Source organism: Bactrocera tryoni, chromosome 4 (assembly GCF_016617805.1).
Source record: "Bactrocera tryoni isolate S06 chromosome 4, CSIRO_BtryS06_freeze2, whole genome shotgun sequence".
Classification (NCBI taxonomy): domain Eukaryota; kingdom Metazoa; phylum Arthropoda; class Insecta; order Diptera; family Tephritidae; genus Bactrocera; species Bactrocera tryoni.
Genome location: NC_052502.1, coordinates 54,820,074 through 54,840,380, shown reverse-complemented (window position 1 = coordinate 54,840,380; position 20,307 = coordinate 54,820,074). Strand labels below are relative to the sequence as shown.

The 20,307-nt window shown below is 37.6% G+C and overlaps 1 protein-coding gene across 2 annotated transcripts in view; it reads left to right on the top strand.

Annotated features, from left to right (window-relative positions):
• Positions 1 to 20,307, top strand: part of LOC120776071 (myc protein) — a 57,511-nt gene that overhangs the window by 17,052 nt on the left and 20,152 nt on the right. For both annotated transcript variants that reach the window (XM_040106540.1, XM_040106541.1), the window contains exon 2: positions 2,766 to 4,219. In XM_040106540.1, the coding sequence (XP_039962474.1) occupies positions 2,914 to 4,219 (1,306 nt within the window). In that variant the 5' untranslated portion in view covers positions 2,766 to 2,913. The remainder of the gene's footprint in view (positions 1 to 2,765; positions 4,220 to 20,307) is intronic.

Here is a 20,307-nt window from a genome sequence, read left to right as displayed (position 1 = left end):
AAATATAAAAATATTTAAATATAAAAAAAATTTAACTTTATTCTTTTATTTTTTTATGAAAATAATTAAATATAAGAAGTAATAATTTTTAACTTATTTTTATTTTATATAAATATTCAAATATAAAAAAATACAATTTTCAACTTTATTCGTACAGTAAAATTTCCTTTGAATAACTAATAATTTTTATCTGATTTACATTATTTGTAACTTCAATTAAATATAATTTTTCTCTAAATATTTTTATTACTTAATTATTATTATTTAATATTAACTGTATGGCTTTCTGTGAAATATATAATATTAGCTATAAATGCAAACATTCCTTATAAGCAATTTTAATGCAATTATTCCAAACAACCCTGCCGCTGCTTGCTTTTGCACTTTGCACATGCCACGCAAGTGTCAAAACAGTCTACCTCTACCGGCCGGCAACCTGGCTGATTAGCGCTCATTTTTTACGCCAAACATGAAATCAACATTTCTGCGAACGTCGAGTGCCGGTTGTGTTTATGTGCAAAAGAAATAAAATAAAATGAAAAAAATATGTCATACTTTTCGCATGCATCAATTGCCTTCAAGTTTCGGTGCTCTCACTTGCCTACATTTTATATCGTGTATTTGCTGGCTGCTGATTTCTGTGCGCCTAATCATTGTGCACGCATACTTATACAAAGTTTTCTATATAATTAATTTTTTTTGTTTATTACCGACTTCCTGGTTGTTGATAACGAACGCTTCATTCATAAAATCGTCAATCATAATAAGCCCATTGGACTAGTTTTTTTTTGCTGTAATTTACATTGCATTTGTCACTCGTTCTCTTGTGCTGCAAATAAACAAAGTGGAGCACCTGCAAGTCATAAACGTTAAAACAAAAATATTTAATCTGCCTGCTCCTCTATTGTTGTATGTATTTGCTAATGCAATACTTGTAGATATTTTGTTGTTGCACTTATCGATTTATCGCGCATTTCGCCGAATCATACTCACACGCCGCCGCGTTTGTCGCTTACGACACAAATAGGATTTTGTTCTGAATTGTGCGCGATCAAAACAAACGGCAGAGAAAATATGGCGGTGCGCTTGCCAGTTGCAGCAAGTGTTATAAATAACACACAATGAAAATGAAAATGAAAATAAAACAAGTACTAGATATATGTATGTACTTATGTATACAGACAGACGTGTTGAAGAATGCTGAAAAGGAAATCTAGTCGAAATAATTGCACTTCTTGATTTTGGTATAAGCAACCGTGTCAGTTCGCCACCCGGCACTCAGTGCAAACTGATTTAATCACCAGTTAGCTAGCTAGCTGACCAATTAGTGTTGATGTGCTTGTGGTGGCGGCGGCGCTCATTTAGTGGCGCGCAGTTGTTGCAAACTTTTTTGGTTATTGCAAAAACAACACTAAAAGCGTTTAATATACTACAACTATTTACGGCATTTTATCTACTATTTATAATGGACATAAATTGCGCACTCATTGATTTTAAGAAATGTGCACTTATTTTGCAATACATATTCACAAGTTCGTCTACTTGAATGATTTTTAGTATGTTTGTATGTATTTTGAGGTGCTTTGCTTGTTCGCTGATTGATGGCGTTTATTAATTGACGATTTGATTACCGTTTCGCAGTTTGGCACATAGTAACCGGTTTGTGTGGCGCCACTTGAAAAAGTATGACTGAAACGTTGAACACACTTCCCGCCACTGAAACTAATCACTTGTTAGGTATTTCAAGATAGTTTGGGTTTTTTCCCAATCTTATTGCCAAGTTAAGATAGTGTTGCAAAAAAAGTGTACAGTGTTGTTACAACCCTGCAGGTAACAATATACAATCTAAAGTTTTTAAGAATCTAAAAAGTGATTGGTAGGTTATGTGTTATTTGTAGTATATTTTTAACTGACAGTTTGATATTGTTTTCTGTTCAAAAAAATTTCAATGTTATTTCCTGCGGGGTATTTGCCTACCGGCTTTAAGGCTTACCATTATTTACTAGTGCCACATTTATTGGCTTTATCTAGCACTCACATACACATAGTCGTGATTGCTGTAATTACCAAGTCACACTTTTCCAACACACCTTCATTTGGCATAAAATGTACGCAGTTGTTTACGTAATATACTCTAGAGGGGATTTTATTTATATTCATTTATTTATTTCGTGGAATTTCAAAGCTGATTCACACTAAATTGTCACTATCTAATATTTGTTTAATACCATGTATCAATATTCTCACATAGCTCAGATAAAGAAAATATGTAAACAAATAGTGATCGATAGCAGGGAGTTACAATTCGAAATGTAAGCTTTAAGAAAATTGTTCCATCCAAGAATTTTCCTTATAAATGTGACGACTAATAAAAGAGTTCAGCGTTTATTGTTCGTAAAAGTTTTACATTTTCAAATAAGTAAGCTTTCAGTGAAAGCTCAAGACCTTTTTTAGTGAAAGCTCAGCCTAGATTGTATATAAAATATATTTATTTGCATATAAAAAAGCTTTCAGTGAAAGCTCAACGTATAATGAAAGCTAAACAAATTTTGTAGTGAAAGCTCAGCCTAGATTGTATGTTAAAGATAATTATTTTTATATGAGAAAGCTGCCAATGAAAGCTCAGCATATTTTGTGGTGAAATAAAAGCTCAGCCTATATTTAAGCATAAGCACTTTTGGTTAAAATTTTATTAAATTGAAATAAAAGTTTAAGTCTAAGACAGAGATCCACAGGAAACTGATATTTTCTTTCTCTCTTTTCAGCTCGCTTACTTGCTCTACAAATCGTAAGTCAACATATTCTACCTCCAAAGTGTATTCGACAAGCAGTAAAATTCTACCGCAACGAGTACAAGAACCAGAAATTTTCGACACCATTTTTGATTTTGAACCATTTGATAACGAATCAAAAATGGCCAAAATTTGCAACACATTTGGTACCTCACCACTTTTGGGTGGCCTTTACCTGGCCGAACATTCGGAGGACTACTCAATCATACGTCCCGATCCCAGTGAATTATTCGAGGATCTAATACCCGTTTGGGGCAATAGCATTTGGGGTGACATACAGAAAATGGATAACGGTAATGATTTGCCCATCAGCGGTACGCCCGATTACTGTTCATTCAAGAATGAGATACGTAACGGCGATTGCATGTGGTCCGGCCAATCGCAGACAGAGTTGAGCACCTCGGCCACCTCGACAGGTAGCGACTTGCAAGTGACACGCGCTGTACCGTTATCGGCCGTCACCGCCAAGCCGACACAATTGCCAGCACCAACTGTTGTTGTTGCCAACAATAATAAACATAAAATGCAGGCCGCACAAAAGCCAGCACAGCAACAACAATATGTTGAGGTAAAGCGCGAAGTCAAAATGGAACCGAGCGATGATTACGAAAAACAATTGCAACAACATAGCATACCAAATGTGCGCAATGCCACAGCAACGTCACAACAACAGTCGTCGTCGGCACAAAGTATGCAACATATACCGCCTGGTACATCGTTGCTGCGTAAATCCAATGTGTCGCAACAACAGCTGCAACAACAACAGCGCAAATTGCAAAAACATCAACAATTGCAACATAAACTCTCCACATTACATTTGTCGGCCGGCGCCAACACTACCAACAACAAATCTAACACACTCAACAACAATAATAGCGGTGTTGTAACAGCCTTCGACACCATGGCCTACGAGCTGCCAGAAACTCCACCATCCCTCGATGACGAAGCCACCGATTTCAAACAGACCAACATTGATTTGCGCGCCTGCATGATGGGCAGCAATAATATCTCACTGAATGCCGGCATCATCGATAACATTAGCAAAGAATTACAGGACACGAGTAAGGATAAAATCAATACACGTCTCACCTCCGATCATCCCGACATACATGAAGTGCTCGATGTTATCATGCGCGATGAACACAAATCCGTTATGTACTCGAATAAAATGGCAACCTCCTCCGATTGTGAGTCGGATGAGGATGAAGAGAGCACCGCCAATTCTGGTTATGGTTCAGCGTCGTCATTGCTCGACGGTGAACTGTCATACGGACGCACATCGCCGGTACCGAGTCAAGCCTCCAGCCAAACGAGTATGAACCACCTGCACGCTACACAAGCACACTGTCACAGCGATCACAGTTACACGCGCTGCAAAGAAGGCATGGACGATCTATCAAGCTCGGCGTTTACACCCTCCGATTCCGGTAAGTTTACAGCACAAAGCAATCATTTTTCTAGAATTAGTGTGTATTAGTAAAGCAGCTGAGTTTATTTGCAAAAAAAAATGCGAAAAGTTGGCAAGCGCTTGCTGTCAGCTGACCGACCCATCCAATTGTAAACACAGTGTTTGGGCATAATTTCACCACAATGTGAAATGACGTTTGTAGTTGGCGCCCACGTGACTCGGCGCTTTGTTTGAACCCAAGCGCCATAAAACAGGTTGTAGCTGGTAATCGAATACTTCAAAGCCTATATAATATTGTTTCATGTGCCAGCACTTCATATAGTACATATATTTAGTATTTTTTTAAATTTATTTTGTTTGCACTTTTCGCGCAGTCATTTAACAGTTTTTTGAACTCGCCAAAGTAGTTCACACTGCTGCCGCAATTGCAGCTAACTGCGATTTCATTTCCACGCTACTCAAGTTTTGCACTTCCGCGCTCAAGTGTGTCTACACACATACATATACATACATATATATGTAGATGTGTGTGTTTATGTGCTAAAATATCAGTTGGAAACAATCAGCTTACCGCCTCCCACTTTGTGCCGCCCATTTACTATCAAGTGACGGCAGCAATTGCCACTTGGCAGTTGCTCGCTAGTTGAGAAAGTTGGCGCCACAGCACGTTGCATATTCACACATATGCACATATATATGTATGTGTGCATGTAGCTGGAAAAATCAATACCAAAATACTATTAAAATGTTGGCCAACTGTCGTAAGACACCCACACTCACTCACATGTGTATGTTCGTACATATGTATGCGTGTAGCCGAGGCAATGGCTTGCGCCACAAGGCCGATCATACAACTACAGTTTTCTTTATGTATGTGAATAGTTTTTACGTTATATCAGTATGTGCTTACTCGTAAATAGTTTATAGGCGCAAAAAAAAAATTCAAAAGTGTTGTTGTTGCGCCTTTTGTAGGCTTCTTTTTCGCGCCCACTTTTACGCCGCTGTGCAGCATTTGGAAGATTTTTTTCTCTATACATATATGTACATACACATTCCTGCCATATAAGGCTATCAGCGCGCGCTCTTCGCCGTCATTATCATATCCTTTGAATTATTGCGTGCGATTTTTACCGTTTTGTTATTGTTATTTTTGCTTGTTATGCTTTAGTTTCGAGAATTTTCCTTATTTGGCCCTATGTCAAAGTACTATGTACATAGTGGGCCGCTGCTCTCCTGCATACATCGCGCGGACGAGCGCTCTTCTCTACTGGGTGTGTTCACTTGGCGCGCAAATGGAGCTTGCGCAGTGCTGATGCGCGTCAAATAAGTACATACTAATTTTATTTATGCAAAGCTATATAGTATTCTGTGCACATACATATATTTTCGGTTGTGGAAATTTCGGCGTTTGCTCTGTGCCGCAGTGATGAGTAACACCACATTTTGTGTGTGTGTGTTTGTAGTATGCATGAAAGCATATATTGCCGGTTGCAAGCAAAAAAATAAAGTAAAAAATATCACATAGTGGCAACACCCTTTTTTGACTGCTAGCGCTGCTTTTAAAGCAGCTTTAATGCTTTTAAATTTATAATTTATTAAAAATACTTACAATTGCTAATATTTAACTTAAAAAAAAAAACTATGTAAAAAAATTAAATTAAAGTTGAACAATTGAAATTAAATTTAAAAAAACATTAAATTAATTAAAAACATTATATTAAACATAAAAAAAGTTGAATTTATACAAAATTAAATTAAAAAAAAAACATTAAAAAAATTAAGGTAAATTTTAAAAATTAAATAAAAAAATATATATTTTAATTTAAAAATTAAATTACAAAACGTTAAATTAATTAAAAAATTAAGGAAAATAAAAAAAATTAATTAAATTAAAAATATTAAAATAAATTAAATTAAGAAAAATTAAAAAAATAATTAAATAAAAAAAATAAATTAAAAAAAAATTAATTAAATAAAAATCAAGCTATCACTTTTCTCCAACTTCTAAGCATAAATTTCCAGTTTTTCATAATTACTCTCTTCAACACTTCACTCTAATCACGTGTGTGTACCTCAGCTGGCGGGAGCGCATTTGGCGTGCATTTTTACGCGACACGCCAGCTTTACCAGCTCCACCAGCGCCCGGCTTAAACGACAACACTTCAGGCGTTGCAAGTACACTACGGGCTGACCATTTACCATGACGACTGACACTGCCTGATAATGGTGGTCGCCAGTGTACCCCTCCCCCCTTTTCACTTGTCTGTGATTCTATCTGTCTGTGTTACTTTTTTCGCTATACTTCACAATTTATTTGCTATCTGGGCGTACGTAGTAAATCCGTAATGTACCCACTTGAAATTCTCTTCCATTATGTTGCAAGTCTGCACTATGTGGCAAGTATGTAAGTATATGGAGCAGCCCATACAAATATCAACGCCATAGTGGCTTTAGCTGTAGGAAGTAGGTAATGTTGCAAATAGTGGCGGTTAGTGTGTTGCAAGTGTGTGCCTGTGTGTGTGTGTGTAAGTGCTTGGCGGCAGACGTGCCAAGTGCATTGCACTTGCTGACTGACTGACTGCCTGGCTGAAACGGGTCGTTTGGCTTTTATGCGCAGTGCTGCTGACTGCACCTGTTTGTACGGCATGCTCCTCTTCCTTTGCTGCTTTTAAGTGCAAAATGTTGCATGCAACACGAGTTGTGGCGGGCGAAATAATGCGCTGCTTGTTTCGGTTAACTAGAAAATTATACAATTCATAAAATTATATAACATTAAAATTAAGTCTTACAACAGCAACAAAATTTGAGGTTGATTTTTTAAATATATTGAAGTGTTAAGTTTTGTAGAAAGATATGTGTTCATAAAGTCTTAAGGGAAAATACAGTTCGTTATTTCAGGGTGATTGTAGAATAATGTTGAGTTCAGTTTAAGTAAACATTAGTTAAAAAAAGAAAACTTAATAAATTAAAAAAAATTATAATATTTTTAACTTTTCATAGTTTTTTGGTGTTTTTATATTTATACATTATTTTTTTTTTGTTTTATTTTTATACTTTTTTATTTTTCTATTTTTTATTTTATTTTATTTTATTATACATTTTTTATATATTTTATCTTTTATCTGCTTGGTAAAACATTTTGTCAAATTATTAATTTTTTTATCAAAAAGAACTACAATTTCAAATAAAATGTATATTTATTTGTTATATTTTTTATTTCATTATTTTTTATACTTATAATACTTTTAAAACTTCTTTTTATTTTTATTTATTTTAATTTTTTCACGTATATTTCTTATTTTATATTTTTTGAAATTTTTTTGTTGTTTTTAGTTTTTTTTTGTTTAAATTTTTTTCCATCTAAATTTTTTTATATTCCTTTTTTCTTTAATTTGCTGTACATTAAAAATTTTTTTATATTTTATTTTAGTACAAAAAAGTTATTTTAAAAACTTACCTTCCATACAGTGTGTATAGTATTTCGTCTAGCCGGCAGCTCACACACACGCATTGCCTTTGCCTTTATCAACCTACATCAATATTTTTTTAAGTATGTAACTCACACCCGCCCGCTGTCGCGCTCAAGTAACGGTAAAATTGAAATTGCGCGCATTTAGCGCTTATCAGATACTCAGAAAAAGCACAAGCGCCGCACATACCGACAAACTGGCATGAGAGCGCGCGTGGACAAGCGCATCACAAAAGCAGTAAGTACAAGTATGTATGTATGTAAAACGCCCAGTGGAGACGAATGCAAGCTACGAGTGGCTGTCTGTCTGCACGCGTTATCATCATGCCGGCGGCGCCCACGTTGGCGTTAACGTCCGCAGCGACTACGCCTACATTGTAATGTAGTGCTCAGAGCAACAGTCACTTTGTCAGTATAATGCAGAAGCAAAACAAAAAAGTCTATGTGAAAACCGAACATCGTCTGTTGTACATCTGAATTCGTGGTTTTCTGTCGGTACATGCGCACTACTGGCCGACGCTCCCGCACGCACGCTATCATACCTCCCCGCCATCATCGCGCGAACTACAACACAAATGCGCTCCCACACACGCGAAGCGCACTCGCATAAACGATTGCAATTCGGTGCAGTAGTGTGAGCTATGTACTCCATGCCAAACACACACACAATCACGCGCTGGCATATACACAAAGCAAACACACAAGCGCTACTGGTTCGTACCAGACAGACAAACCGATATGAAGGAAACACGGTGCAAAAGAAGAAAACATGAAAATAAAATTGCAGTCTGTCGCGTATTGTGTGGAAGCGCGCGTTGGGGGTGCGGCGCGGTGGCGGCGCCTACTACTGCAGCGGAAGCTGTGTGACTTCTGGCTTTGTGCGCTTTGTTGCCGCTCGCTCACTCGCGCGCGCAGACTTTTTGCATATGTAAACACACTATGAGTATGTGTTTTGTGTGTTCAGTAGTTAGTAGTGTGCGTGCAATAGTTGGCGCGCACTGCAAGGGCGTTGGTGGGGTGTCGCAGCGCGCTGGGCACGTACAGAAATTGGCGCGAAAAATCATTCACAGAATTTGCGAACGTAAAACTTGAAATGTTTGTGGCATGGCATGGTTGCGCTTGTTGTTGTGTGTGTGGGCGCATAGTAGTAGTATGCGCTGATGCATAGTGCCACGCATACAGGTAAGCGCGCGCGTCGGATATGACTGCATGCAAAACGGGTAATTGCGCATAGTGTGTTGTAGGCCAGGCATTTGTTGTGGGTTATATATGATATGCCTGTATGCGGAGTAGCGTTCTGTTATGTGAATGGCATTGGGTGTTTACTAGTAAAAACGAGCGCAAAAACTGCGTGAGTGGATGCTAGGTGGCACACACATACATAGAAACAAGTAAATTAATTTTTTTACTTTTTATTTAATATCTATTTTTAATTAGTTGCATTTTTTTGTGCGCAATGCGCTTATATACGTATATTGTATAGTTGCACCCTCGCTCACACCGCTTCGACGCTGTGTTGCTAGGCACCGCATTTTATGCTGACCGCAACGCGCAATAAAAAGCAAAGCAAAAGCGCGGACATACAAGCCATAAAGAACACGCAGCGCGTAGCATAAAACCGAAAAAGCATTAAAAAGATATGTATCCATATGTTTTCATGTATTTTATTATGGAAGTCACGGCAGCGCGTTGGCGTCGCAGTTTCCAAATTCAAAATGTTCCGGCATAGCGCCGTCGCCTGCGCCGTCTGCTGATGACGATCTCATTGATTAAGTTGGCGATTTCCGCAAAAAAATGATGGAAATAAACCAAATAAAGCAAAATGTACACACACAAACATACATATCTACAAATTTGTATGTGGCACACTCAACTGACGGCGGCTGTATGCTGCGCTAATTAGCGCGGCCGTGTATACGCCCCACATATCGCACTGAATCGCGTACAAACGCACGCACACATGCACGGCAAACATTTAGAACATTTGTATATTTGTACAATTTGCACATTTGCCCATTCACACAACGGCTGAGATTCGAAAAAAATCTAAAAAAATAAACAAAATTGGCATGTGTTTGTATCAGTTTGTTTCTGTGCCTGTGTGTGTGTGCGCGCTTCTTTTATTAATGTTAATTATGGGAATTTTTCATTGCTCAACTGCGCGCTTTTGCTGTTGTCTGTTTCTGACTCAGAGATTCTTCAAGTCCAATTCGCCGAAAAAGTGATAAAATGCCATATCGAGCAGGAACGCGGGATGTGTGGGTTTATGTGGACTATATGCCTCGCAGACAAGCGCTTTTATGTATGTATAAACATACATACATACATATATGTTAATAAGTAAATCACTAAGTCGTCCGCTTGTAGTCTGCACGATTTTCATATGAAATTCAATCTTTTGGCGGATGCTGTTTGCATTTGTATGTGTTTGTATGTATGTACAAACATATGTGCCGCCACAGAATTTTGTGGGTGTATTTAATGTGTGCAACGTATTGTCGATTTCAAACTCGTCTGCTATTTAATTTTAATATTTTGCCTAATATTTGCCAATAATCACGAAAATAATGATTTTTTCTTTTTTCAAAAGTGAAACTGGTATATTTGCGTTGCTATTTATTCTAATTCGCGATCCATTTAAATTTCGCATACAACTTAATTACTTAATTTGCAAACATAAAATATGTGATTTTTATTAAATCTGACGTTATTTCGATTTTATTCAAATATGTTTGCTTATATCATTCAAAATTAATATACAAAAATTTTTTAAGTTTCGTGTTTTAAGTCAAAATTAATTTTAGTATACAATTTATTATATGAAATTATGTCATACTATGCTGTGCTATGTTATGCCATACTGTGCTAAGCAACACAATGTTAGGCCATACAATAATATTTTGCCTTATGTTAAGCATTACTATGTTGTTGTGCTGTTATGCTGTGGTATGTTATGCCGCGCTATGTTGTTATTTCTATAATTTTAAATTTTTTTTGTATATTAAAGATTTTAATTTTTTAAACTTTATTAATCTATTTTTTATTATTTTTTAATTTTAAATTTTTTTTCAAAAAGCTTTTTTTTGTCAGCTTTTAAAGCTTTTTATATCACACTCACACCTTACTGCCATTGCTGAATAATCGTATAGAAATAGCAAAGGTGACTTCATGAAAAGTCATTTGTACGTGGCATTTGTAATTAACACTTATCGAGTGCCTACAAACGAACGTTTTAGTGCCGTTAATGATTCATTTGGCAGTAATAGGCAACTTTTTATAACGGCAGGTGAATTTCAAAGCGCTTAGCAAGCATGTTTTCAAGATAGTTGAAAAATTTGTGTGACAGAATATTAAAAAAATGTATAAAGGAGACTTCTAAGTAGAAAAAAATTAAAATTTTTGAAAAAAAAAAGATTTTTGAAAATTTTGTAACTCACATTTCTTAGTATTTATATGTTCAAATGTTGAAAAAATGCAGAAAGGCGACTTTTAAGTACAACAAAATTAAAATTAAAATTTTCTTTCTATACAATCTTTCAGTGCTTTAGGAAGTTTTCTGTAAGTCACATTGTTATCTCAGTGCTTATATGTATACATATCTGCACATGTGTCACTTATCATTTGATTTACAGTTTGTTAGCCATCTGCATGCTCGGCGCCATGCGCTTATCAAGCAAAGCCTCTTGAGAACTCAAGTGCCCTGTGGCCGCCTTCAGCCATTAGCTGGCTTAGATAGCAGGCTTAACAAAAGCGTCAGTATAAAAAATGTATATATAAACAGTATGTGCCAAAGTTTAAAAATAATAATATACTTATTTATTTCTGCTGTTCCACTTTTAATTATGATTTTCTAATTACTGTTGCGCACTTCACTTTATTTGAGTGAATTTTTTGTGGGCTCGTAAAATTGTGCGAACTTTGTACTAAATGCAAGGCACAGTGGTAAAGGAAGTTGTAATTAAAAAAAATTTAACTTATATAAATATGAAACAAAACAAATATATATAAAAAATATTATTAATTATATAAAAAATAAAAAAAAATTAATAATAACACAAAAGTGAAAGAAAAAATTACATAAAAACTAAGTAAAAAGTTTAGCGTAAGCGTTGCGTGCGCCTTTGCGCACGTGTATCTCTGCTCCATATATAAATAGCGCCAGTTTGTTTCAGAAAAAACTCGCGAAATAATACATGAGTATTAAATAGTTTTTTCATATTTCTTTTTCTTTTTTTATGGCGTGTACTTGTAAGTCCCAGCCGCTCCAAATGCGCATAAGCCCGCCAAATAACGCTGACTTTTACTTTTCGTTCCTCACTTTGTGTGGACAAAGCCCGGAAAAGTGTCTGTATGTATTTTTGTTTGCTACGCCAACTAGATTTCTACATTTCTACTGCCATTCTAACTATTTCATTAGTACACACATACACACATATGCATACATATGTATATTAGTTATTTATTGTTTGTATTCATTTCGCTGGTGGTTTCGTGTGCGTTGTGATGGGAATGAACTCGTTCAAGGTCAGCACGCAAAAGGCGTGGCAATTAACATACGCACGCTCACGTTTAACCACACGCATAATACCAGCCAGCGATAACAACAACAACAGCTAATACATAAATAATATTAACAGCAGTATTAGGCTTAGGTGAGAGCTTCTTTTGCGTGGTACGCGGCTAAAACGCAAAAAGAAATGATAAAACAAAAGCAAACAATAATAATAATGTAAGAATGTAAGGAAATGGCTTCAATTAATTATGAATGCCAGGAACTTTCATTAAATCATTTTTAAATTGGAATCGAACTTGGTTGAAGGTGAAAATAAATATGCGATTAAGTGTAGGGAGGCACATATAAAATATGAAACAAATTATTTAAAAAAAAATTATAGTAAAAAAATACAAAAAAAAACTAAAAATAAAAAAATGTTTAATTTAAAAAAATATGAAACATTTAAAAAAGAAAAAAATTGAAATAAAAAATTTTTTGAAGAAGTAAACAATTAAATAAAAAATTAAAATATATATAAAATAAAACCAAAAAAATATTAAATAAAAAAAATTATAAATAAAATATTAGAAGTAAACAATTAAATATAAAAAAGCTGATAAAAAATTAAAAAAAAATAAATAAAACTTTAAAATATCTATAAACATACAAAAATAATAAATAAAATATTAAAAAAGTAAAAAATTAATGACATGCTAGGAATGCATAAAAGTATTAGTCTTTTTTTCCCTCTAGCTAGTTTTATATATGTATGTATGTACATATGTACATACATATGTACATATGTATGCGCATATATAAATATATATGTATGTATATATATGTAAATATAAATATTTTTTTTAATTTCCTAAGTATTTTTTATGACTTCTCTTGGGTGCTCACACGCAATTGCGTGCGATGACGAGCATAAACTCTAAACAAAAAAAATAATAAAGTAAAAATAATGTGATACAAATATGCATTTTCATGCGCTTAGTGTAAGGTTAACAACAACAATAACAAAAATCAAGCGTCAGCATAAATGTTTTTGGTCATAAACCGTTTTACTGCGGAAATTTCGATTGTTTAAATAGCTGCTCGCTTAGCAGTGACATCGCCACGTGAATCGTAAAAACTATTTGCAGCGAACATAAACATAAAAACAAACATTTACTTGTGCACACGCAAGCGGTTGCATGCTACCAAAAGCATTAATGAACTTGTTACACTATACAAATATTTTATAGTAAATTTAATACGCACACACATACATACATATGTACATAAGCTATGCCGAAAGACGCGCAACGCCACACTTGCTTGCTGAAATAACGCCTAGCAACATTGTTGCAAGCAGCAAAATCTATGTTGAATTTGCTTATTATTATTGTTGTTGTTTTATTAAATGCGCCTAATTTACAAATTCGTTTAAAAATTTCCAAATTTTGCACTTTACGCCAGTCATTTTTGCTTCCCACCACCTATCATACATATTTAGTGTGTATACACATAACGCCCAACGTAGACTCACTCCCCACACACGTTTCCGTTCCGTCGTTCACACGACGCCACCGAACGTATTTTACTTGCACACGTGTAGCAATAAATTTCTACTTCAAGGTCGTGCGATAATAGCTAGCCACAACAGCAAGCAGCAAGCAAAATGCCAGCGCACCGAGCCGAACGCTGTTGGTGACGAGCGGAGCAGCAGCAGCAGCAGCAAGTATCTAGCTAGCAACCGGCGCGGCGCGATAGTCACAGCTTTTGTTAGCTAGCCAGCCAGTCAGCTAGCTGCCCAGCAACATGAGCGCTGTCTGGATACTAAGCGCGCATACATAAATTTCTGTATATAGTCGGTCGTTAAACATTTCTAGTTATACATATATACACACATAAGTAGCTGCATATTTATATATTTTTGCGCATAGCGACGCTGATAGCGCGTTTGCTTGCGATGGCGTGAACGTCGACATTGTGAATTTCTCACAGAACGCTTGCGAATATACAGCGCGCAAAAGCTTTTATTGCGGTAAATATGTACTTGTAAGGCGTTGTGCAGACCTGACGCCACATCCTGCGTCTTTGCCGCGCGCCTTTGTCGTATGTATACGCATGTCTATATGTTGTCGCGTCAGCAACAATTTATCGGCGACAGCAAGCGCTCACGACGCCACCAACAGCTTCTAGCAACCTTCTTGGCGCGCGCGCTGCCGCTCAAGCTGTATGCTTCATTTACCTGTGTGCGTGTGTGTATGCGCGCTTGCTTCCCTTCCAAGTATAGAGATTTTGGCATATATATGTATGCATGGGCCCAGGCGTGCGAAAGCTCTTTTTTGCGTATAACAGCGCACTCTTTTTCCATATTAAAATGCCTATCAAGCGCTTACCTACTTTTCTCACTTTCAAATTTTTTTGTATATTTCTGCACGTAGTATTGAAATACTACGCATTTTCTTCGCCACGCTCACCTTTTCGCATACTCGCATGCTGTTCTCTCGCCTAGTCGGCATATTTCGTTCAAAGCTCTCAATTTACACGAAAGCTCTATGTGTGTGTGTGTATTTGTTCTTATATACTATATATACTAAGCGAGTTTACAACCTGATACTCGTACAACTCGTAGTATTTATGCACTAGTTAATGCACTTGTAGTGCCGCGTAGTAGTTTAGTGTGATGAATTCCAGTCTGTTACTAGCCATTCAGCGTTTTTTGTTTTTGCTGGCGTGGCGTATATTTGACTTGGCGCGCTTATCAAGCGCACTGTTATACATATTTACACACTCAAGATATATGACATGTTGTGGAAATTTTTTAAGCGAGTGTTTCGTTTTTGTCTGCTAGCGCGTAATGTTGCTGTGTATTGCCTTTCTACTAGACGCTGTGGGATTTGGCGGCTCAAGTGTTGCTGACACACCCAAGTATATACATATGTACATACATAAGTGGTAGTTTGCATACATATATAGTTGGATATTATATATTGTAAGTATATATAGGCAAAATTCTTTTTCGCCTTTTGCATGCCACATATTTGGCCACGCCTGTGCGCCTATGTATACAGGCGCGCGCTTTACTTTGGCAACATTGCCGGCATTTCGGTATATGTTGCAAGTCTAGCAATACATTTATGGTTATAAATACGTAAATGGATGCTGCAATAAATGGCATTATGTTATTTGTTGTGTATGTTGTTATCCTTACCAAGCAACGTGTTGCTGCAACATTTGTTAGTATGTGATTGCATTTTTATTATCGCTCCATTGCCAGCTCAATGGTGTCATTGGCACCAGAATCACTAAAACAACAACAAATCAGTTCGTAACAACAACAACAATTTGTTGCAACAACAACAACTTAATTTTTTCCACAACAACAATTTTTTTGGCGACAACAACCCCAATTTTTTGGGAGCAACAACATTTTTTTTTACAACAACAACCGTAAATATTGTGGCAGCAACAATGTATTTTCAAGCACAATTACTATATTCATAACAACAACAACATTTGTCTTTTAACGCGCAATTTTCATTCCATTTCGTTGTAGCAAATTTTTATGTGTCTGTTCAAAGTTGACTACGCACTCCACATCCTGCTGATGCTGCCACATTGTTTGTGATTGACTTTTGGTTTGGCAGTTTGGTTTTGTTGTTGTCATTGCCACTTCTTTCAAACGTGGTTTTGTTGTTGTCTTTGCCACTTCTTCCATCAAACGCATATTGCATGGTGTGTCTGCCTCTTGCCTTACACCGACAGCCGACAGCGTCTCCGGTGCCTCGGACGCTAACTGCGCATTGCTTGCTTGCCGTTGTATCAGCAGGATACACAACAGAGGTACGCCACGCGAACTCTATACATGTAGTATAAGTCCCTAATGGCGCTCATTCCTGCGGTGTCTGCAGTGGCTTTTCTCATGTAATCACTGATGACTACCAATAGCATGATGCCCTAGCGGCTGCCTCTAATTTGTTGTAGTGTTGGCGTATTTATACTCATGTATGTATACTTGCATCATTTTGTGTCGTGAATTTGCGTAAAACTGTTGATACAAAGAAGACAGCAAGCAAGCGCATAGTCGCTCTCTCCAGCTTCCCGGAAACTTAATTAATTTTCTGTGATGTTTTAATTAAAGCGTTGATCGTGCAACATGCAACATTTGAGTTGACACAATTTCTAATATATTTCTAATTAATTTGGCGTTGCGTTTTAAGCGATTTTTTTCTATTTTTAATACTAATGCACACGGAGCCAGTTTAAATAATTTTACTACCCCTAACTGCCTAAATAAACGATTTTCACGAGTTTTCAATCACTTGAAAGTATTTTTTTATTTTCTTTTAATTTATTTGTACACCCCACTCCGTTACCACGCACATTTTCATCCTCATCTATGCGGTTCTTGAGTGCTTTGCATTGTTATTGTTGCCGTTATGGCACTCCACTGCCGTTACTTTACTTTTTCAGGCGTAATTGTGTGTTCCATACTTTTCGAAATGGGCGTTTTTTGCCATACGGCCACACTGCTGCCATTTTACTGCAACATAATACATCATTTTTATTGCATGCGTCATTCTATCGCGGCGTATTTGCGCACATCTCCAGCAGCCAGCAGCCAGCATCCTTTGTGTGTAGCGCGGAGAGCATTTTGTTGGCTGTGTGTCGGGTTCGCCGCACTCAATTTTATTTGTCCTCGTAAAATATTGCCAGACTATTGCGTCGTGTCGTACTTATGTTGTTGTCTGAGCTATGCATTTGCCTTGGGGTACATTAAATCCTTATGAGCAGCGAAAATGAGGGAGAAAACTTTTCAAGCACTCAAATGTATTTTTTTGTAATATTTTTTTTTTTAATTTTTTTTTGTAATATTTTTTCATGTTCTTTAATATTTTTTTCATTTTTTTGTTGTAATTTTTTCTGTATTTTTTCATTAAAATTTTTTTTTGTTGCTTGCCACATCCTAGCTAATTTTATGTACTTGAATGTCATTATTTATTTTACAATCTATTTTTTTTTGTTGCGCTGCACTCAATTTTCGCAGCATACACTTAGGCGCCGCGCCATTATTATACATAATTTATGAAATTTGACGCGCATGTAATTGTGCGGTTGTGGTGGTTGCCCCACAAAATTCTTATTGCTTGCATTTTACATATGAATTAATAGCGCATAACGGCGCATAGCGCATTTTTGCTTTTAAATTATGCCAGCAAATAGTTATCTGCACCGCGATTAATCATCGAAATGTGCGGCGACTGTGATTTTTAATGCACATACTTACGTGCATTTGCATTTACATGTGTGCGCGGCAATTTCTTCTTCGCTCAATTCTGGTTTTTGCGCATAAATTACGCTGTCTTGTCTGTAATTGATGTTACTCATACGCTTAGTAATGTCACTTTGTAAATTTGCGCGCTTGTGTGTGTGCGTTCAGCTCAAATTCCAAGCTCCATTTATTTGTATAAATTCTAATTTCAACATTTATCTTAATAGAAACCAGTTTAATCTGCCTTTTGTTACTGTGCAGCGCGCGGTCGCTGGGCGCCTTTATGCGCGTAAGATCGCGTCTGTTTCGTTGTACCGCGCGCGCGCGTTATCCTCACCTCAAACGCCATTGTCCACACGCGGCATACACTTGTCGCCGTAACCAGTTTTGCGACACATTTGCTCCACCGCCCACACACATGCAACGCTACTCTCACTCACACACATACTACTGACTGCTGTCTTCTGCATCATTTGCCGTAAATCAGTCTGGGCGCGCATTGAGTGATCTTGTCGCGCCGCTCGCAACGCCGCTTGAGATGATGTAATGCTTTCGTGCTTGAGTCAGCCTACAAGTGATTGAATTGTTATTGTTATTATTATTATTTTTTGTTATTTCATTTGATTATATTGCATTCTGTTGTGTTGTCTTTATTTTGCCAGCTGTTTTGAGTGCGCGCGCTGTGTGCCTGTTCGCCACCGCCGCGTTATGTTTATTGTTTACACTTTGACGCTTACGTGTATTTTCTTTTGTTTACTAGCGCGCCGTTTCGCCCCGCATCTTCGTGTATTTTTTATGTACTTGTATATGAAGCGAGTGTGTGTAGTGCTTTTACTCAGCTTCATAATTCATTAGCGCTAATGTTGCGCGGTCTCGCCTCCTTCTAAGTTGACTAAGCTGCTGTATGCGCGCGTGTGTGTGTGTGTGGCGGACACACCCAGCGCGTCTACGCAGCGTCTAAAGCGCGCACTTTTTTTGCTACTTTTGCACTTTTATACTTCATTTTTATGTCTACTTTTCTGCTTCTCGTCACCTTTGCTGCTTCTGCTCGTACGCGTTTCGCCCGCAAACTTCCTGCGAACTTTTACACCCTTTGGGCGGCGGCGGACACACACACACTCATACATTTCAAAAAGTTGCACAAATTTTCCCACGACTTCTTGTGTCTGTCTGTCACATATGTAAGTCGCCGCGTATGTATGTTTGTTTGTTCTTCTTTGCGCTCCAGCAGCAACAGGCGCAAAATCTGCGGCGCCTCGTTGGACAGACATCATCGTCTTACTGTTGTCAACATGTGTGTGGGGGAAATTTCTGCTTCACTAGGGCGTGTGATTTGTAAAACTGCAAAATTACAACAAAAACAACAACAACAACGCTGACATTTGACATGCCTGTTAATTTATATGGAATTCGCACTTTTTCACACAGCTTCAACGGCACTTTGTAAAGCAAAATTATGAACATAAGATAAATTATGTATATAAAAACAAGAACAAAGATGCACAGCGCGTCAGCTTAATCTCTGTGCGTTTGTCTGTCGTTCGCCATGCGCTCCCACAGTGGCAATTTGCCTGCCTGTAGTTCCAAAGTGCAAGTGCCGAGGTTACCGCGTACAACAAGCGCCTCGCCGCGCACTCTTCCCCTCTCCCCATCTGCCGCCAGGCAGCGCCTTTCGCATGAGTCAATTGTCTGTCTGTCTGCGCGTCGCTGTTGCGGTTTTCTGAATGAATGAAATTCGTTTGCGCTTGAATGAAGAAAAATGCAAGTGTTATGTTGGTTAAGGCGGCGACTGAGGAAGCGCGCAAAGTCAAGCGAAAAAATAATAACAAAAAATTGGTAGCAAATAAAGCAACAAGCAGGGCAGCGCTGCTAATAAGACAAAGCGCAGCAGCGAAATTAATTCAAACGCAAAGCAATGCAGTGTTAATGATCTGCAGCAGCAAAAAAAAAGAAAGAAAAAACTCAAAACCGACAGTGCCACAACATTGAACCGCAAGACAGCGGTGCAAGCAAGCCAGCTCTGTGTATAATCAACTCCCAGTTTGTCTCACCGTTGCGCCGTCGCCGCCAGCTAACTCATTCGCCGTCAGCATCTGGTAATTGTCGCGCCTTGCTCCAGTGCTTTAGTTAGTGCCAAGGCAAGTCCAGTCGTTGGTAACACGCTGGCGCAGTCAACCAAGCGCGCCGCCACCACTGCCGCCGCGCGTTTTGCACCATTGCGACTCTTACTTTTTCGTTGCTTTTGCTGCTTGTTGCTGCTTCTGTGGTTTGCTGGTGCAATGACTGCCTGACTGCCTGTCTGCCTGCCTGTTGCTGCAACTTTTCACCGCTATATAGCATTCGCGTGTCTCCGTTGGGATTCTTGTATTGCTGTATTGTTGCCTTTTGGCTGCAATTACAACTTTATTGTTGTTTTTGCTGCGCTTGTTGTAATGTGTGTTTTTTTGTTTTTTAGTATTAATTTTGCAACTCATTTAAGCGCTTCCGCAACAGGCAATTGTAATTGTTGCGCCGCATAGACTTTGCCTTCAGCGCGCCTAGGCTGACTCTGGCGTTTTCATTGCAGTTTTTGTAATTGTTGTATTTTTTTTGTACTTCAACCCGCTTGTGCGCTCGCCATTGCGCAGACCGTGACTTGCTTTTGGTGTTAGAATTAGTTCGGCTCCAACAACAGCGCGCTATCGCTCGTTACTATTCAGCTAACTGCTAATGCGCGTCAGTTGTATTTCCAAAAATTAATTGCAATTACTTTGAGTTTGCTGAGATTTCATAAAAATGTGCAATTTTGCCATTTATTATATCAGAATTATTTTTTCTCATTTGTTTTTTAATTTATTTTTCCTGATTTGTCTCTGCAGCAGCAGCGCTTATGGCGGCAAC